This window comes from Zeus faber (genome assembly GCF_960531495.2).
Source record: "Zeus faber genome assembly, chromosome: 8".
In the NCBI taxonomy this organism is placed as follows: domain Eukaryota; kingdom Metazoa; phylum Chordata; class Actinopteri; order Zeiformes; family Zeidae; genus Zeus; species Zeus faber.
In genome coordinates, this window is record NC_137195.1 from 12,779,851 (window position 1) to 12,799,854 (window position 20,004).

The following is a 20,004-nucleotide window of genomic DNA, read 5'->3' on the forward strand; positions in this document are numbered from 1 at the left end:
AATAGTAAATATTTTGTGCAAGTGTACGTTCATCCACATGAGGAAACCTTTGGTTCCGACACCACAGCGTTTCCATTGCAAATTAACTTGATTTAAATATGTTTATGCATTTTTGAAACTGAACTGAAAGTGAAAAATCATGATTTTTACTTACGTCATCTCTATAACAAAATAAATGACAGTTATAGTAAACTTTTTTTTTTTTTAATTTTATTTTATTGTTGCTATAATCAGTAGTAGAAAAAAAAGTACAAATTCACAGTGTGGAATCATACCAAGTCATGATTATGTACCAGCACCTCTGTAGCAGTCCAGTCAATCATTTGAAGTTTCATCAACCTTTGAAGAAGAGTGTTGTAGAAAAATGAAATGCAATGATTGTTACAAACTGTATAGAAAATAAATCCAAGACTGAAAAAAAGAAAAAAAAACCTCTACAAAAATGAAGAAAAAAATACTTTCAATATTATTTCAAAGTAGGCTGACGTTAATCACGATGTCATGAACGTTCATTTAAGGCATCTTCAAGAAATGGAATTACAAGTAAAGGAATGCATAGACGCAGTGCAGCCTCAACTATTTTGATTTGAAAGTGGAAAGTTAAAGAGAGGGAAATCATTTGGCGGCGGGAGAACGTCACTCACAACAGCAATCCAGACACGGTTCGAAATCATTTAAATTATTATTTAAACATGGACAGTTCTCTCCGTAAAAACAAACAAACAAACAAACAAAAAAACTCAAACTTATTATTTACCTCCTTATATGCATTCAGGGTCTCATATCTCACTTTGTGGACTTCCGAAATATTTATTTGAAATATTAAGAGATAACTGCAGCAGCATTAACAAAGGTGATGCTACCGTACAGAGTTGTGGATGGTTTTGATTTCAAGGAGATTCAAGGAGATTCAAGGAGGTTCCTTCCATGGTGGGACATCACAGATGAACCCCCTCACACTGTGCAAAAGTAAATAAAGTAAATAAAAATAAAAAAAATAGCTGAAATGTCGGTATCACCTTTTAAACTACTACTATATACTACAGGCAAAGCAGGAAGTGTAAACTAGGACATGGAACTAAACACGTATACAGAATACAGCGATCACTGAAATGGTATATTTCTTTAATATGTAAATAATTGGATTTGCTCGACGAAATAAATCACTGACATCTGACGTAGAGCATTGAAGACGGTGTGACCACATTGTGCAGGAAAACAGCTCGTTCACTGTTTTTATACTGATATCGATGCCCAGAAGACACGTTTGGGTCCGATGAATGTTTGTTTGGTCCCTGTTGTAATATAACGGCCACAAAAGTGTTGAGTAGTAAATTCATTATAATGCATAGTGTAATACAAAGTGAAGCTCAAAAAAAAAAAAAAAAAAAAAAAAAAATCAGCTCATCTATAAGAATAATCTGTCATTATAAAACAGGTAAACTCCTGACGGCAGCGCTGTGGTTTAGTTAGAAACGCACGTGTTTATCCGAGTCTCAAGATTTATGCACCACCTCTACGGGGTACGTACTCTAAATGCTTATACACCCAACGATGACATGACAGGGATTCAATTCTCCTTTCGTTTCTTTTTCCATCAATTGGACTTTACTCCTGCATGTGCTGCCGTACCTTTCCCTAAAAATCCCTTTCCTTCCTTTTGTGCTTACAAGCGTCTCCCTTCCCTCCGGTGCGGTTCATTAATCTCTATGTACACTGTAGTGTTTAGTGTAGTACCTGTTTAGTGAGGTACCTGTTTAGTGTGGTACCGGGGCTGTGGCACAGTGTTGTGTGTTGAGCTGCACCGCCACACACCGCGTCCCTCTGAGAATTCAACTCTACAACTCACCACTTCCTCCGATTCACCTCAATGTCGAGTAACAGTACTGTTTTTTTATCGCCTTTTAATTGCTTTAACTCAAAAGTGCTTCTTCTCTTTTGTTTTTCTCTGTAGTGCATATCGTTGTACCTTCCAAAAATAAACGTCACGCACCGATTAAAGATTCAGCTCCGGTCTTCTCCGACCTCTGACCCCCCTGACCCCCCTGACCCGGGTGCTAACAGGTGCTGGTCTGCAGGTTGCTCTCGGTGAGGATGGAGGTGATGGTGGACGGGTCGTAGAAGCTGTCGTCGTCGTCCTCGGAGCTCAGGGCGGACGAGTCCAGGGCCTGCCGCCGCACCGCCTGCGTCTTCCTCCTGCAATGATATGGGAATTTTTATTTCTATTTTATTTTTAAACAAATACATAAATGTCATTAAAATATTCACATTCAGTTATGTGTGTACAGTAATTATTATACTGTAGCCTGTATTCAATTACAGTTAAGTTGAAGTCTCTAAGAAGTCAATCTAGTCATAATAAAATGTCATAGAACAGAATTTAATTTGTAAAATTAAAAACAGAGCAGGTAGAAAAAAGTTGGACTCGAGCAAATTTAATTAAAGGGTTTTTAATTAAATTCTGACTTTTAATCGATTCATACTTCATTTGGCTGACTCGCTACCAAGGCAGTGTTGGTCATGCGCACGTAATCACGGTGTCAAAAGTAATTTGACCTGCGCGTGAAGTCACATTTTGACCTCTCTGTGACCTAAAATAAGTCTGACGCCCCTGCATTAAGGACTGATCATGACCACAAAGTGCACGTACTGTAATCGCCACAAACCGCTATGAAACCATGCTGATGTAATTACAATAGTAACCAAAATGACCAATCATAATCACTAACCGCAAGCTTATTATATGTGTGGCTCGCATGCTGTACTTGTTATCAACTATATTGTTTATTAGTCTTCCATTCTTTTTAAAAAAGTGTCTGTTCTTGAATTGTGATGAGGAGATTCAGCTGCGGTGCTCCCCCTGCTGGCCACATGGAGGAATACATTTTAGTGGATTCTGCCATGTGCTGTAATTAAAGGCGGGGCAGATAGATAATGAATATAAATGACGCTGATCTTCACGCTGTAAAGATTTTGTGTTTCTTTAGGGTATTTTAGTGTAACATTAGGTTTTATATCAATTGTCATCCATATTGGAGTTGTTTCCATTCCTCTCTCTTGAATGGTCACACATACTGTATATACAAACGGCACGCTCACTAATTCAGCTGGCGGCTGCCATCTTGGACAGCTTTTGCATCATAGTAACGGAGAAAGGAGTGAAAGAGGGAAAAAGTGTAAAGGCTGACTTCAGCTCGGTCTCCAGCGCTGTGACTCTGGCCTGCAGGGCGTCCTTCAGCTCCATCTGCTCCTCCATGTCCCTCTGGGCCTTCCTCCTCACCCCGTCCATCCTGTCCACCTCCGTCTCCCCTTCGTCCACCTGCCTCTTCAGCGCCTTCACCCTGAGAGTCAGCTGCAACACGGACAAACGTGTACACCACATGTCCACAACACAGGACAGACAGCAGACCGAGCTCTGTGTGTGTGTGTGTGTGTGTGTGTGTGTGTGTGTGTGTGTGTGTGTGTGTGTGTGTGTGTGTGTGTGTGTGTGCGTGTGTGTGCGTGTGTGTGCGTGTGTGTGCGCGTACCTGGTCCCTCTGCTCGTTGTGCTGATGCCTCTCCTCGTCCAGCGTCATGTTCAGTTCTTTCAGTTTCCTCTCCAGACGCCGCTGGGACGCCAACATGGCGTTCTTCTCCCTTTTTATAAACGACAGTGAAAAAAACCCCACTGAAATTTCCTGAAAGAATCCTCAACGTCACTTGTAGGTTCCTCCACTCCCAACCCAACTTAAAGGTCACATATTATACTCCTTTTCGACAAGTAAATATAGGTCTCTGAGGTTCTTAAAATTAGTCTTGGAATCTTTTGGCTGAAACTACCACTGAGATTATGCGTTCCAGCCGTTCTAACCTGCCTATTTACAGCCCCTGTCCTCGCTGTTTCTGTGTATGTCGCTTAAAATGCAAATGAGCCGCTGCTCCCCACGCCCCAACGGGTGGGGTTGGGCGGGGGCTCTCTATATCACCCTGTTACGCACAGGCCTTTTTTTTCTGTTCCATTCAATTAGGAAAGAAGAGGAAAATAAATACATCTACAATAAAAACACTGTTCTTATTGTAGATGTATTTACGCGCAGCGGAGCGGAGATCACTCTGATCACACGGCCTATTCTTATCATTAGCCTATCATCCATCAATATTATCTCCAACATTTTAAAATAATTTTTAATGAAGGTTAAAAATACGGCAGATTAACGGGAAAATATTTAAACGGGAGGACAGCGGGAAAGAAGGGTAAAATACGGGCGGAAAAATGGCAGGGTTGAAAAGTATTCCTCGGCTATCTGCGTTAGCTAGTGCTTAACGGCAAAAGAAACACAGCACAATTATTATTTTTTTAAACACTTACGTTTCCCTCGTCTGCAGCTTCATCACGGACAGTTGGTATTAATTCCTCTTTCTTTTAAAAGATTTGTGCTGGTCCATGCTTAGCTCTTAGCTTTGACATAACGCTAGCGGGCGGGGCCCGGCACAAGAAAAGAAAAAAAAAAAAGGCGCACCTTCGCAAAGGTATTTCTCAAGCCGTGGCAGGAGATACCCAGATGGGGGTGGGGGGGCGTCTCATTCTAATGAGCCCCCACTTGACGTAGGAGGGCGAGGCAAATCCTAGCGGCTTGATGAATCACATGTTTTCTGACAAAAGGCAGCTCACAAAAAAAGAACCTGGCTGGGTGTCGTCTTGTGTCACAGTTTGTGTGCGAGTTGGCCCGTCGAGGACCCCAATGTGTGTGCGCAGGCGCCGAAAAAGAGAGAGTCGGCGCAGGGTAGTTACCGCTCCTCGGTGCGTAGCCGCTCCTCCAGCTCCTGGTTCTTGCTCTCCAGCTGAGAGAGCCCGGCCGAGGAGCGGGCCTGGCCCTCCATGTCGGCCACGCGGCTCCTCAGCTCCTTGAGCTGCGGGGGTGGATAGGAAGGTGGGCAGTCACACACTACGCAACCTACACAACCATCACACAAGACATCAGTCGAGTTGAAGGCGGTTTTATGTAGGGGAGCACTAAGCGGAAAGGGTGTTGCGGCAAGTTGGTTGTATTAAAAACGTGGTTTCTCAGCGTGAAGGGGGTTCGTGGAACACAGTGATCGTACGTGTCTCTCCATGGCGTTCTTGTCCAGCTCCAGGTCCTGCTTGGACGACCTCTCCTGCATCAGCTCCGCGCGGAGCTGCTCGATCTGGTCCCTGCTCCGCGTCACTCGGTCGGTCAGCATCTCCACGCCGGCCTTCTCCTCCTCCAGCTCCAGCTCCACCCGCTTCACCTTGTCCTGAGAGACGGAGGACGGCGAGGGGACGGATGAAACCCAGTTTGGTGCCGCCGCCGTGGCGCGAAACTGGATTTTCGGTCCATTAGTGCCGAGTTAAGACTACGTGATTCTGGGCTGATTTCTCCGCTCGCCGACAGGTTTTTTTTTTTTTGGAGATGGCCGAGTGAAGACCCAGATCGGAGGAAATTTGTAGCGCGCTGCCGCGTCATTTCCGTTTGTCGCGCGTGTTTTCGTGACCAATACGTAGTTTGGGGGACCCCGACAGACTCGTCGGAGATTCCTCCTGGTGTTGCCCTGGTCATGTAGTGTGCAAACCACAAGACTAGAGGATTCCCCATCACAAGACAGAAAGTTGTGTAGTGTGAACGGTACAGCGAAGTGTGCCCACGGAATAAGAATCACAAGAGCAATGGATTATTAAGTCAGACTATCACTGGAATATGTGACCCATCGCAGATTTTAGGTACATTTGGTGCCGTTTCACTTTCTTTTTTTTTTCTTCTCCATTTAAGAGTGGAGAATCAGAGCTTCCAAATAAGGTGTCACTTGTCCGAATCAAGCAAATGTTTTTTTTTTTTAAAGCTATGGCTTGGTTATGACGAGGGTGCGGCAAACTGTGTTTCTGAGATAATCGCCCTCAAGGTTTTCTGAAGGCTCCGTGTCTCGTTCACCGAAGTGGTGTCGGCTTTTTCTTATTCCCGTGTTGCGCCGCCTACACAACAATGAATCCAGGTGCGTGTGTGTATAAAACACGTAAGAATTAAAAGGTTGAACTCTTATCAAAACGGCTTCACATTGTGACTTCACATCCCATGGAATAATGGAGGAATGATCTTCACCTTGACGCTTGCATGAAAGGAAACCAGCGATCGGCGTTATTCTGTGAACTGTGTTTCCCCATGTAATCTAACAGGAATATTTAACTCCACAGTTTAAGATTTATCTACTATTTATAAATCAAACTTGGACTTGAAAATACGTTCCAAAAAAACCCCCCAAAAAAACCACAAAGGAACATGAATCTTGAAAAATCGTATTTTCCTTCTAGAAAGGTTTTTTCCAACTTATTTGGCGGCTCCTGGTGACTTTAGAAATGCGCGACAAAGCGGGTTTTGCTGCGGTGGGTCACATATAGTTTTTTGAAATGTTGGCTTTTGAAAAGTCAACATGTTTTGACCGGACCTTTGCGCGCATGTTAAGAGTGTTGGGGAAAGGGCCAAGAAATGTCTGTGTACGATTGTTCGACAACAACAATTGTTTTAATAAAGGGTACAATTTAAAAATGAACCATAGTAAATCATTTGATGAAGAAACGATCATACGTACGGGGAGGAAGTAAAAAAATAAACAAAGAAAAATAAATAGAGAATCAACATATCGTGAAAGAACAGCCCTACCTCCAGGAGGCGGACCTCCCGGCCCTTCTCGCTGTGGCTGTTCTTGCTGGTCTCCAGCTCGCCCTCCAGGTGGCGCAGTCTGTTGGTCAGGAGCTCCTTGTCCAGCTGGTGGTTGTCTCTCTCCTCACACACGAGCAGGATCTCCTTCTTCTGATGGGCGACCTAGACACACCAACAACACGTGACGTTACCATGCCGAAAAACACCAAAAAAACCCCCCCCAAAAAAACCCAACTTAAAGGTCGACCCAAAACACATCCAAAACAACGCGCCTCTTCCTCCAGCCTCCTGGCGCCGCTCAGGTGTCTCTCCAGCTCGGCGTGAGCGTCGTGGCTCTGGCGCTGGGCCTCCTGCGCCTCCTTGCGCGCCCTCTCGCGCTGCTCGTCCAGCTGAGCCCGCAGCTTCTGCACCTCCTCTCTGGACGACGTCTTGAAAGACTCGTACTGCGGAGAGATTTTTTTTTAAGGGAAACACGGCCGAGATGTCAGAGGAGAAAAAACAAACAAAAAATAAAATAAAAAACCGCGGGGCGACGCAGAACGAGTCAACACGAGAAAACATGAGAAACACTTGCAGGAGCGAAAGCAGCCGTGATAACCTGTCAAGCCTACAATACCGCACAAAACTGTGGAAAGAATTTACGTCGTTATTGCTTGCCACATATTTATAGCAGGCGGAGAACAACTAGTTAGCTGAAGAAGCATTGGGAAAAAATGCTGAAACCCACATATTAGTAGATTGAAGAGACGATTCTCAGGGAAATCATCTATTTATTCTACTCATTTCACTTCATGAGCAGAAATGTTTTATTGCCGCTTTAATGAGTCCTGAATCACACCGCTCCATCAGCAGTCACCTCTGTGCTGAGTTTATCCAGAGCTTTCTCCTGCTGCTGCTTGCTCTCCGCCAGCTGGCTGCTGGTCTGGGCGAGCGTCTCCCGCTCCTTCTCCTGGCCCTCCACGCGCAGGCCCAGCTCGCGGTGCTCCTGGCCCAGGCGGGAGGCCTTCCTCCTGGCCTCGTCCAGCTGGGTCCTCAGCCCCCGGACCTCGGCGTGGAGGGCCAGCTCCGCCTCCGAGCTCTCAGTGGCTTTGGCCTGCAGCTGCGCCTGAGTGGGGACAAAACGCAGAAGCGTCCAGATTGGCCTCGGCCTCCGGGGAGTCGGGAACCCCCCGTCGGCGAGACGGCGTGTACCTCCCTGCCCCTCAGTCACCTCCAGGCTGGAAAGCTTCTCCCGGAGACGTGCGCTAGACTCCTCGCGCTCCCGCTGCGAGTCTCTGAGAGCGTCGAGCTCCGCCTGAGATCGGCCGAAGCGCGTCTGGCTGCTTTCTAGGTCCAGCTCGGCCACGGAGAGCTTCTCTCGGAGGCGGCTCACCTCCCCCTGTGCCTCGCCGAGCTTCTGCTCCAGCTCCGAGACGACCGTCGGGTTCGGGAGCTACGAGCGGAGACAAAATGGGAGGGAGGAGAATGAGGGACCCAACGGGAAGAAGCAAAAGCGACGCGAAGCGACAACAGCGAAGCGGATATACCTGTTTGTTTTTCTGTTGCGCCTTGGCGTGGTCCTCCTTGGCCCTCTTCAGCTGCTCCGTCAGCCGGTCGATCTCATACTTGAGCTCGGCCTGCTGCTCCTGGTGAGACTTCTTCAGGGAGATGACCTCCATCACCTTCTTGTCAAAGTCTGTGCGCTGCTTCTCCACCTCGGACTGCACCTTCTGCAGGCTGGCGCGGGAACTCTGGAGCTCCTGAACACATGCAATGAATAAGTCTTTATTTTTCCTTTTTCGTTAATGGGAATGTGCTGAGGGGTTTTTCAAGGTGAACGCATCTGTCCGTCCTTTCCCCTCAGCTCCCATTTCACGTCACCTACAGCACATGGTGCTACTGTAACACTAGCAGGGCTACCAGTCAACATTCAATACGTTCATGGCATAGACTGAAATTCATGTCATAGTATTAAACATCAAAACCTTCAGTTGCATTAAATGCCAAATTTTGATCCATGGGTGATTCACCTCTTCAGTGTGAGTGAATGACTAGCCTGCAATACATCTGAGAACTGATTTTAATATTTACTGATTTACTTTAGTTGAGTTGACTTTATCTCTTATTTGAAAATATATTTTTTAATCTTTTAAATGATATAATTTCATTTTCCTATTGTTTTACCTTTATGCTTGTTTATTGAATTAATCTGCATGTTTACTCCTAGTATCTCTACCCTTTTAATTACATGATCTATTGGGTGTCCTGCATCACGCACTTCATTTTGACAAGTGCTGTGTGAATAAAGTTTGTTATTATTAAGTATTTCCATTAAATAATAAAATAAAATAAAATAGATAGATAGATAGATAGATAGATAGACAGATACAGATCAGAATCAGAAATACTTTAATAATCCCAGCGGGAAATTACTTTTGTTACAGCTCCAAATCTACATACAACATATTTACATACAACATATAATAATTATTAAGAAACATATTTATATATAAATATATATATAAACATATCTATATGTTATAAACATATCTATATAGAGTGTAAAATGTACAGTTAAAAATGTGCAAAAAGAAGAAGGTGCAGAAGTGGAAGTCCGTGTTTTGAGGTCAGATTACAGAGAGGGGGTGTCTGACTCTCTGAGGGAGGCGTTGTAGAGATGCCTAAGTGTCTGAAAATTAATCAATAATTGTAATAATTAAATTATTTTAAAAAGTGTGCACTACACCTGATTGAGAGTTTCTCTGTGGCTGGGATCCGGTATCTGCTGTTTCATGGAGTTCACCCTCTCCTGGAGCTCCTTCAGCTCCTCCTCAAACTCGTCTTTCTCAAGACGAGCTTGCAGCAACCTGAACCAGGTCAAGATAGTAAGATAAGATAGTAAGATGAACCCCCCCCCAAAGAAAACAACCTGCACGACAAAGTAAGATACACTAAGACTAAAATAACATTTTAATTGATTTATTAAATAAACTGAACTAACTAGAGAGGGATTCAATTTGGCAGAGCAAGTCACTGCATGTGGACAATATCGCACATTTAAAAATTTGTTGAAATACATAGAAAACAATGGTAACATTTGCAGTGTTATTACGGGACTGTCCAATTAAACTGGATTGATTTGTTAAATCTGGTGAGCTCCTGATGTCAGTAATTGATCAGATTGTTATGTTTTCGTTGCATCTCTTGATCAATGTCTTCTTATGAGTGAATTATCTTCATCTAAAAAGGGTTAGATGTTCAGACACCTGAAAACCTGTGATCACTGCACCTGAACTGGCATTAACTATTCTAAGTTTGGGTGATCTTCAGCGCTACAGACAGACATCACCACAACTAGACACGATGCACGAACACTGCAGATCTAAACACAAGCACGCTGCGGGCTAGTCTTTCTCACGGTGTCTCGGGACCGCCCGATGGCTCTCTGACAGAGCGCGGGATTGACCGGGAGGGATGGAAGAGAAGAGACGGATAATTAACAGTAAGACATATGGAATGAAGCTCATGATAGGGCGACCGGGGGGGATACTGCGCAAGCGCTATGACCGAAACTCACTCGTGTTTCGTGGTTCGGAGCTCGTCCCTCGTGCCGTGGAACTGCGCCATCCAGTGGCCGCTCTCGTCTCTGCAGTCTTCCAGCTGCTGCTGCAGCGAGCGGACGGAGGCGTTGACCCGCTGCCGCTCGGCCTCGATGCCGATCTGAGACTGGAGATGGCACACACGGTGGGCGGCAGGAATTGCAAACATGGTTCGGTTGACAAGAATGGTGCCCAGCACTGGTTACCATAGAGATTTCCAGTGTAGCATGAACAGTAGCTTTCCCAGTCTTCTCTCATGGAAAGCACTGATTATTTAAATGAAAACGTTGTTGTTTATAGACCCAAGTAAGGTAAGATCGTTCTCCAAAGAGGGGGATTGGTGGTGGCTCTGTATAACCAAAAACTGTGCTCTTGTCATCTTATAGGTCATTAACAGGACAGTTATTGCAGCAGTTCTTGATGATTAAAGCATGAATAAAGAGTTGCATTGCAGGTTGTGAAGTTGAACTCCAATTGCAGACTAACTCTGTCCTAGATGCAATGGCACACAAATACTCTGTTGTATGTCCAGCATGCTGACAGCACAGGTTAAAAAAATAAATACATAAATAATAATAATAATAATAATAATAATAATAAGTAAGTAAATAAATAAACAAACCAGAATCAGCTGATTGCCTTAAAAAGAGCAGCAATAGACAAAATAAGTCTCAGTTTTATGAGTTTGTGCCACGAGACTGGTTGGAATGTAAATAAATAGAAAGGTCACAATTTTAATTTTTGTTGTTTATTGTATATTGACATTTTTTTCAAAATTGTGTTCATTTTGGGGTTTATTGCATGTTGCTATTTTTTTTTTATTATTTTCCACTTTATTATATTTATTTATTTAGTTTATTATAATTTGCTTATTACTACGGTAGTGACGTAAATCTCTCTATCTATCTATCTACAGTACATGCCCCTGAATTAGGCAGGATCTCAGTTCTAATCGCGTTTTTCTACCTGGGACACCTGCTCCATGCTGCTCCTCAGCTTCTCCATGTCGACGCTGTACTGCTCTCTCAGCGCCTCCATCTCCTTGTCGTGCGTGGCCACCTCGTCCTTCAGCGCACCCTTCAGGGCCGTCAGCTCTCGCTCCCTCTGCCTCAGCGTCTCTTCCAACCTCTGTCGGAGCTGGAACACCTCTGCCAGGTCCGCCTGGCAGGACAGCAGGTCCTGTGTGCACCAGGAGGCACACCGGACAGTTTTAAAGACCCGACTCAACGAAACCTGGGTTCAACTCAGGACACTACATGCTTTATGGTAGATATTGATAAAAGGGCACAATGACAACTTTTCTTTACCTTGTATTACATGAAACTACGCCAGTCCAAATGAACAGTAAATCAAGATAGGGATTCCCATAATGAGCTCTGCTGCCCCTTATGGATGCTCCAAGGAATGTTTTTATTCATAGTATGATATGATAGTGATTTTATTATGTGATAAGTGATTTTTTTCTGTTGTTGTAAGATTTGCACTTTTTGTCAGCAAGGTTTGAGAAAGATTTATGAAAAAAAAACAACCCCATGATAAATTAAAGTATGTCTGATAAATGAGGTATTTGGGAACGCCTGCATTAAGTAATTTTGCCATAAATCAGAGACCTCTGTTTTCTTATTAAAATCACAATCACAGCAGACAGATAGGATAGCGCTCTAGGCTTTCTACTGCAAGCATTTGGTTTAAAAAAAACAAAAACAAAAATACATTTTTATGGTGCAAATTCCATGCACTAACTGTACACACAGTAATAGGGTTTATTATTTCTGAGTGTGTTTCACCGTTTTGCTGCTGCTGCTCTCTCGCAGTTCCTCCTGAAGCTCAGCCAGCTGGTCCTCCATCGCTCTGACCCGTGTCTCTGCGTTCTCCCTGTCCATACGCAGCTGAGTCAGCCTGTGGGGCGGACACACACCACACACACACCACACCACACACACACCACACACACACACACACACACACACACACCACACACACACCACACACACACCACACACACACACACCACACACACACACCACACACACACACCACACACACACCACACACACACCACACACACACACACACACACTTACTTACTTAAAGAATGCTCCATATTCATACATATTAAAAAATATAATAAAAATATTATGCTTGGTAATTACGCTTCAGCAACTGCTTGTTTAGGAGGTCTAATTTAGCTGAACTTCAAAACAAATAAATGTAAATAAAATAAAGGAGAAACATAAATTACCCAACATGTGTGGGATTTTAAAACATTTGTTTCTAACATTGTGAAGAAGGTCAGGTGAGCAGTATAATATGGTTGTATGATAATTGTGTGATAATTTAGGTTAGGGCTAGGGTTAGTCCTTAATCCTTTTCATTAGATTACCGTTTCTGGATCATTGTAATGGGGGGTAATTATATATATATGTGTGTTTGTTTGTTTGTTTGTTTGTTTGTTTGTTTGTTTGTTTGTTTGTTTGTTTGTGTGTGTGTGTGTGTGTGTGTGTGTGTGTGTGTGTGTGTGTGTGTGTGTGTGTGTGTGTGTGTGTGTGTGTGTGTGTGTGCATGTGCGCGTGTCTCAGACTCCTCACTCAGACTGTGTCCTGTGTAATTCCTTCTTCTTTCGGTCGAGCATCTCTTGCAGCTGGAAGTTTTCATCCAGACGTGACTCCAGCTCAGCTTTCAAAGGAGCAGTATCTGACCTGCCACTGGAGCGCTAAAAAACACCAACAAAAAGAGTAATTGCTGTATAAGAAATAAACAACAACAATGAGAGTTGGTGATTTTGGTGGCGTAGGTGATGTGTTTATTGGTCATGTCACACAGCGAGCTCACCCTGGTCCACAGAGTGATATACTTTAGGGATTAAGTTCTTATGGGGTATTTATAGTTAAGTCTTCTTAAACCAACATACAGTATAATGAATCATTATTAAACTCAGATTAGTGTGTTTGCCTGTGTGTGTTCTGACCACTTCTAGCCAGAAAGCCTCGAGAATTAATCTGAAGCACATTTAAAGGACACTCAGCCGACTTAGTCAGATTACAACATAATAAGTAATAAAAGACATCAAAAGACAAAAAAAAAATGACAGCAAAGTGATGACGATCAACCTAGGACCATTTTCCTCATTTAAGATTGTGCAAAACCTGGAATCATTATGTGTATGTGTCTAGCGTCTGCTGCTTTTGTTATTTTAGAAAGCTTTTTTAGGCTTCAAGTATTATATTGATATTATATTATTATAAAGATTTGTGAAAATACGCTGAGCCCTCGGTACGTGTCTTCATCCTGTGATACTCACTCTCCTTTCTTCCTGCAAAGCACTTTGTAGCTCCGCCAATTTTCTCTCCAAGTCCCTCTTTTCTGTCATCAACTCTTCACTGGAGGTATCCCTGGGCTAGAGGGAGGGAGTGACAAAAGCAATTATATATACTGTACACACACACCCACACACACCCACCCACCCACACACCCACACACACACCCACACACACACCCACACACACACACTATATATATTAGAATTTTGACCGTAGAAATTTGAATAAAGGGCAAACCTTGATGCTCTGAATGTTCTGAAAGATCATCCTGACTTTGTACTTGATGACAGCATCACTCTCGCTGGTGCTGAGGGTAAGAACAAACCCCATCACAGACGGATCGGTTACAGTCATTTAATCATTGATTCCACTGGAGCTCATCTGGGAAGACGGGGTACAGGATCCATACCCCTCTCTCAGGATGCTGCATATGTTCCGCATCAGCTGCTCCTCTTCACTGCTCATCTCTGAACTCTGACCCTGATCCAGCAAAAGGTCAGGGGTCACCTTCAGACAGAGATCTCAGTGAATAATACCCTTGTCATGTTTTGTGCTAGTATCTTCCCAAAATTCTAAAAGAATAATAAATTCCCACTATATGAGAATGGGGTCTTCTTACTTGTTTCTCCATCTGTATTGTCGAAGGTGTCTCCACGGTGACGTATCTCCCTGGTGAAGCCCACTGGTTGTGGGACTGCTGACCAGGAGCTTTTGTTACAGGGCCCTGGCCTCGGCCCAGACTGCTGTGAGTGGAGGAGGGAGTCGACGAGTAGGGGTTGGGGGTGAGGAGAGGGGAGGCGTCCCTGGGGTTGTCCGACCCTGGTGACTGGCTTCTTTGTTGCACTCCAGGGTTGCTGCCATCAAACCTGCTTATCAGTCTGTTGACGGGAGTCTGTCTCTGGACAGAATGGGGCTCCTCTATTTGGGTAGGAGGGCTGTGGGCGGCCTCACTGGCCCTCGTCCTCCCCAGTGAACTGTGGAATCCCGCCTGGTGACGCCCATCCTCCCTCGCCCGTGAGCGCTGAGTGTGCTCTCTCTCCCTACCTGCACCCAACCCTCCATCCAGGTTTCCATAGCTTCCCGACCTCCCGTCCCCAGGCGGCCTGCCCAGCTGGAAGTCCTCGCTCCGGGCTTCAGTCCCACCTCCTGCCTCCCATGGCTCCAACAGGGAGCCATGCGACTGGGCTCTGCGCAGATTCCCTCCTGACAACACCCGGCTCTCTACATCACCCACCTGTCCCCCCGAATCTGCCTTCTCCGTCCTGCGGGGAAGGCTGCTGTAGCCAGGAGGGTAGTCAGTTCTTATCTGCACCCCGTACGAATCTCCTTTCTCCCCTCCGTTCTTCAGGACCACGTAGGGCTGGCCGGCGATGCCCTGCACCCTGACCGCCACCCCATATTTGGAGGCGTTCGGCAGCTTCACTCCCGGATGGGCCGCTGGCACCACGGTGCCAGAGTCATGGAGGTCTTTGATGAACCGGATCTGGACGCCATGGTCCACCGGGGTCTTGCTCAGGCTGGAGGCGTCACAACGGGAGCACAGTGAGACAGTGAACAAGGAAGAAAGAGCAGATAGCAGAAAGCAATAGTTACATTTTATTATTCATCGTCTTTCAGTAGACCTTCAACTGGGATAGGCTCAAAAACCCATGTCAATTACAATAAAAAGAGGGTAAAGGGGTGGGTGGATGGAAGGATGAGTGGGTGGATGGATGGACGTATTTTTGAAGTTGTTTTGTATAATGGTATTATGATATGACAGGATAGGCATGAGATAAAAGGCAAGTTTGTTGTCCAACTCTATGATGATAGGAAGTTCAGAAATGGCATTTATCTGAGGTCTGAAATGTTTTGAGGAGCTTTATTTAAACATTAGAGTTTGGTATGATGTCATACTTATATCATAGATCAATGAACCTCAGTTGGGTTATTTAAATAAGATAATGCATGTGACATCAGGATATGATATATGCAGCATCTTCCATATTGCCCAGCTCTAATAGCACATAAATATTCTATTCCTCAGCAGCCGACTCCACATGCTACAAGATTCCAAATGCTTTCATACGATGCCCGATAAAAGATTTAAACGTGGGTATGATTCTGATTTATTTAAATCTGACTGAAGGGGTGCTGTAACTCCTATTTAACCACGGACAATGAAATAATCCATTGGGGGCTAATTCAATTATTTTATACCGCTGGCGTAGATGCATTGATATTATTGAGTATCACAAAAACATTCTATAACAGCAACATTTTAAGACCTAAGAAGTTAATCTCTTTGGGACCATTTAGTAAAATATATTTTAAAAGGTTTTATGTGCATTAAGAGTAAAATGTGTCAATAATTCTCTATTTTGCTATTTTGGAACTAGAAAAATGTGTGTTATTTTAAAGAAGCATGACTTTCTGGTATAAAATACCCAGCACTAAGAGGAACTGCTTCTCCTAAACTGTGGATGTGTGATGCAGTTACAAAAAAAAAAAGCTTAAAGGTTAGATAGCTATTTTCACAATGCCACCGCATAAATAATATTTCAAACAGCACGTATTGATGTCTGTACTCAGAAGAACAAAACCCGTGAAACCATGCCATTATGTGACAAGTCAGCCCACAAGCAGCGCCTGGCTCTGAGCAAACACAGGGCCGTGTGGCTCCACTGGCGTTCTGGCTCTCGGGCTGCTTGCGTGATGGACTTTGGCCTCGGCGCACTTCATTAGTGATTAACCTGAAACCACACACACACACACACACACACACACACACACACACACACACACACACACACACACACACACACACACACACACACACACACACACACACACACACACACACACACTTCACTTTCCCCATCACACTGACCCAGCAAGTCATATCAATACTCTCTTATGTGAACTAGGCCAACCATCCCACCTCACAATTCATCTTAACCACCTACTTTCTATTTCTGCTGCAGTGACTCTGTTCACCTCTGTTGGGAAGGAGATGGAGTTCTGTGGCAACAATAACACCTTGTTCCCTTCTGGGAGCAAGCCGCGACACATGATTAGTCCTTCAACCTCTTCGTCGCATATTCCTCATATACCCTCATTCTAAGCCGCCTCGTCGCAATAAGATACACCGAAGGGCGGTGAGGTGTTTTTTTTTTTCATCCTAAAACTATTGCTCATCGATTTTAATCCTGCACACCGATAAGAGAGTTGGGATATAAGTCACTGCCGTATTGTTATCTGGCCGTTGACTCCTTAGATATTTCAGGTCTGCCTGGCGGTCTATCCGCAGCTCTTTCTGCTTTCTTCTGCCGTTGAAAAGTCAAGCACCCACCGGGTCGGCGCGGTTTGCACAGCCTACGTCAGGCTAATGGCATTTATCTGCAACACCACCTCCTGAATTACCACCGGCGGGGCCAGCCAGGCCTTTCTCCAAAGAGAATAACAGAGCACAGCAAGAAGAAAGGGAGGGCGGGGGTGAATGAGTGAGCGAGTGAGTGAAAACAAACACCCGTCTCTCTCCTCTTATCGCTGCGCAATGTGATAAAAAAAAACTGAGGTCACGCTTCCTGTGACCGCTGAACCCGCGCATAGCAGGTGGACTTTTCGGTGCGACCCTCGAAAATGCGGGATCGCTATAAATATAGAATTGCCGCGGTGTCGCGCTCGCAGACGCACGAACGCAAACGCAAAGTCTTCACTGACACATCAGCGCAGAGACTTCACGTGTGAAATATTCATATGCCAAACACTGAGGAGAAGCAGATACGAAAGCGGCCAACCATGCCAATGAAAACAACTTCAATGAGAGAGTTGCTCCAAATCCTTGTGGAAAAAAAACTCCTCGACCCCTAACCCGCTATTGGTCCATTAAAATTGTTCGCAGGGAAGAAAATCAATGTGCAGCTTGACGTCTGGGCTAATGGATGACAAAGCGATATTTCAGAAAAAAAACCAACATGTCCTCCAAGTCCAAGGATGTGTTTACCAGTGGGTGTCTCTGTGAAGTCGACAGACGGACCTGCTCGCCGGAAGCGAAACGCGCGATTTCGCAAACCCTGGGGGAGCCGCCGTGTCACAGCGCGTTTGTTCGGCCGGGCGTGAGGTCGGCGGCCCGCGAGTCTTTGTCCGAGGTCAAGCAGGCGTGGCGCTCTCACGGGGGACCAAGGATGTGGCCACGAGAGGAGGTCGCGGTGGATTCCATCACCCGCCTAAAAACAGGGCGGCGCGAGTGTAAACTGAAGGTCACGGGACACACCCGAGAGGAGCGGGGCGGCGTAGGGGAAGGGCGACGGGAGATCACACAGTCGGGGAGGCCTCGGCCGTGGCGATGCCGTTTCGCGCCTTCCTTTTCCGTGGGTCTCCATCACCCGGCCCACCCCCACCGGAAACCAGCGTTCCGGTTTCGCACTGTTGTTTCACGACGCCAATTAGAACGTAAGCAGCCGGGGACGCGATTGGGCCGCAGTGAGGGGGAGCGTCCTATTGTGCTCATGATGTGGGGCAGAAAATGAGGGCAGCAATCCTGAGAATGCCATCCCCTGTCCACCAGCCGTCCTCTCTGACCCCCTTCGTTACGCTGCCCGCTCTAACATGCGTCCATTTCAATTATTACATTTTTGTCTCACACGCATACACCATCCCCTCCCCTCCCCTTCCCTTATCTTTCTAAAATAGACATCCATCTTCAATACTGACCGATAAATGAACACATTTCACGCCGCCAGATAAGAATCTGCGCCTGGTTTTTAAAATATGTTGTACAGTGATAATCCTTAAGGAAAAACTATTATATTGTGCAACTCTTTACACAGGAAAGGTATGCAGCCGAGAAGCCCTACCCAGATTGTCCCTGGGTGAGTCAGTAAGGATTACTTGGCCCGATGAGCCGTGGTCCAGTCCAAAATATGATTGCTGTAGACCTGAAGCTCTCGGTAAGTCTAAAAGACGAGACAAAAACATACCTGAACTTTAGGGCGGGCGGGCAGATCGTTCCTGCCCTTTGTGAGCATGCAGTAACTATACTCTCCAACATTCCTGGCCTGAACTACATCCCATTCTCCCTTTCGAGTGGTAGGAGCCAGTCTCATTCGTGCACTCCAAACATTCTACACACTCAACAGTCATTTATCCCCCTCCACTCGAATGAATGCTCTTGGCATCACAAAGGGGGAATCAGTTATTATCACATCTGCAAAAACGAACTAACTTCACTGTTTGCATCTGTAAACCTGACTAGGATATGGGTTAATGCCCTGGGGCCATAAAAAAAAAAAAACAAACAAAAAAACTTTAAGTGCGCTCAATTTGCGAATAAAATGTCAGAAAAAAAAGAACTATTGTTTTGCAAGTGTCAATTATTGAGTAGAGGAAGAAGAAAAAAAAAAATAATCCGCCATACCCGACAAAGAATTTTCATAATCCCCATTGAATTCCTCTGCCTACGTCACCGGTTTCGCCTGGTTTAAGAAACGTGACGTCACATCGAGAATTTGTGACGTTAGCATTGACTACACAACATCTGATAAACAATCTTTTCACGGTGAATAATAATAATAATAATAATAATAATAATAATAAAAATAAACAACAACAATTTATTATTATTATTATTATTATCATATAAAATAATGTTATTTACAATACAATAAATAATCAGATATTATTACTATCATTATGATTATGATTATGATTATTATTATTATTATTATTATTATAAACTTGTAGGACCTTCATGGTGCTGCTAGTGGACTATCAACTCAACGTTACATTAACCGCTAACAAGAGCTACTGAAGAGCTCGCATCAATACTTTCCACAATCTTCACCAAAACGCGTAGAAATTAACTTGATTAACTTTTCTTCGTACGCGGTTTAAAAGTCCCGGCGAAAAGTAAGATCAGCGGCATGGGGTAACAGACACCGGGCTGTCTGACAGAAGAACCTGTCTGTCTGTCTGTCTGTCTGTCTGTCTGCCTGCCTGCCGACCCAAAGTTGACGAAACCAACCTCATTTTGTTCCGAATGCTCGGCCCTGCCTCCGGCTATTCCACATGTACGAGCGACAATTCACGCGTCGACCAAGCGTCCGTCCTCCATCGGACGCCCCCGGGGAGAAGGAGCGGAGTCCCGCCGGCCCGTCGCTCCGCGGACCTCACACGCACACACACACGTCCGTTCATTATGGGACGAGCGCGCCCAACCTGTTACGCCGCGGGCGCCAAGCCCCGCCCCGCAGGCGCCGGCGCGGGCCGCGCTGATTGGATCGTCGTGAGGCGGAGAGGGGGCGGTTCCTAAAACGGCGCCCCCCGTGCCTATTGGTGGCGCCGATGTGGCAATCAAAGGTGCGCGTATGTTTTTCGGGTGCAGAATAAACGTATTTATTCTTTAAAAAAGTGATGATAAAGGCTCTGGGCCGGGTCCCATGCGCCTAACCAGTGGGAAGAGTTAAGCAATGG

The 20,004-nt window shown here is 45.2% G+C and overlaps 1 protein-coding gene across 1 annotated transcript; it reads right to left on the reverse strand.

The window, feature by feature from the left end:
• Positions 1-304: 304 nt before the first annotated feature.
• Positions 305-19,683, reverse strand: cgna (cingulin a). The gene is made up of 20 exons (XM_080005879.1): positions 19,556-19,683; positions 14,171-15,068; positions 13,961-14,031; positions 13,789-13,858; positions 13,533-13,628; positions 12,820-12,944; positions 12,019-12,130; positions 11,198-11,410; positions 10,210-10,358; positions 9,379-9,499; positions 8,180-8,392; positions 7,864-8,085; positions 7,510-7,758; positions 6,926-7,096; positions 6,654-6,815; positions 5,083-5,256; positions 4,772-4,890; positions 3,528-3,636; positions 3,189-3,352; positions 305-2,196 (listed from the first exon to the last, which is right to left on the reverse strand). The coding sequence occupies exons 1-20, from the start codon at positions 19,558-19,560 to the stop codon at positions 2,058-2,060; spliced, it is 3,582 nt and encodes a 1,193-aa protein (XP_079862005.1). The 5' UTR covers positions 19,561-19,683; the 3' UTR covers positions 305-2,057.
• Between the last annotated feature and the right edge of the window lie 321 nt (positions 19,684-20,004).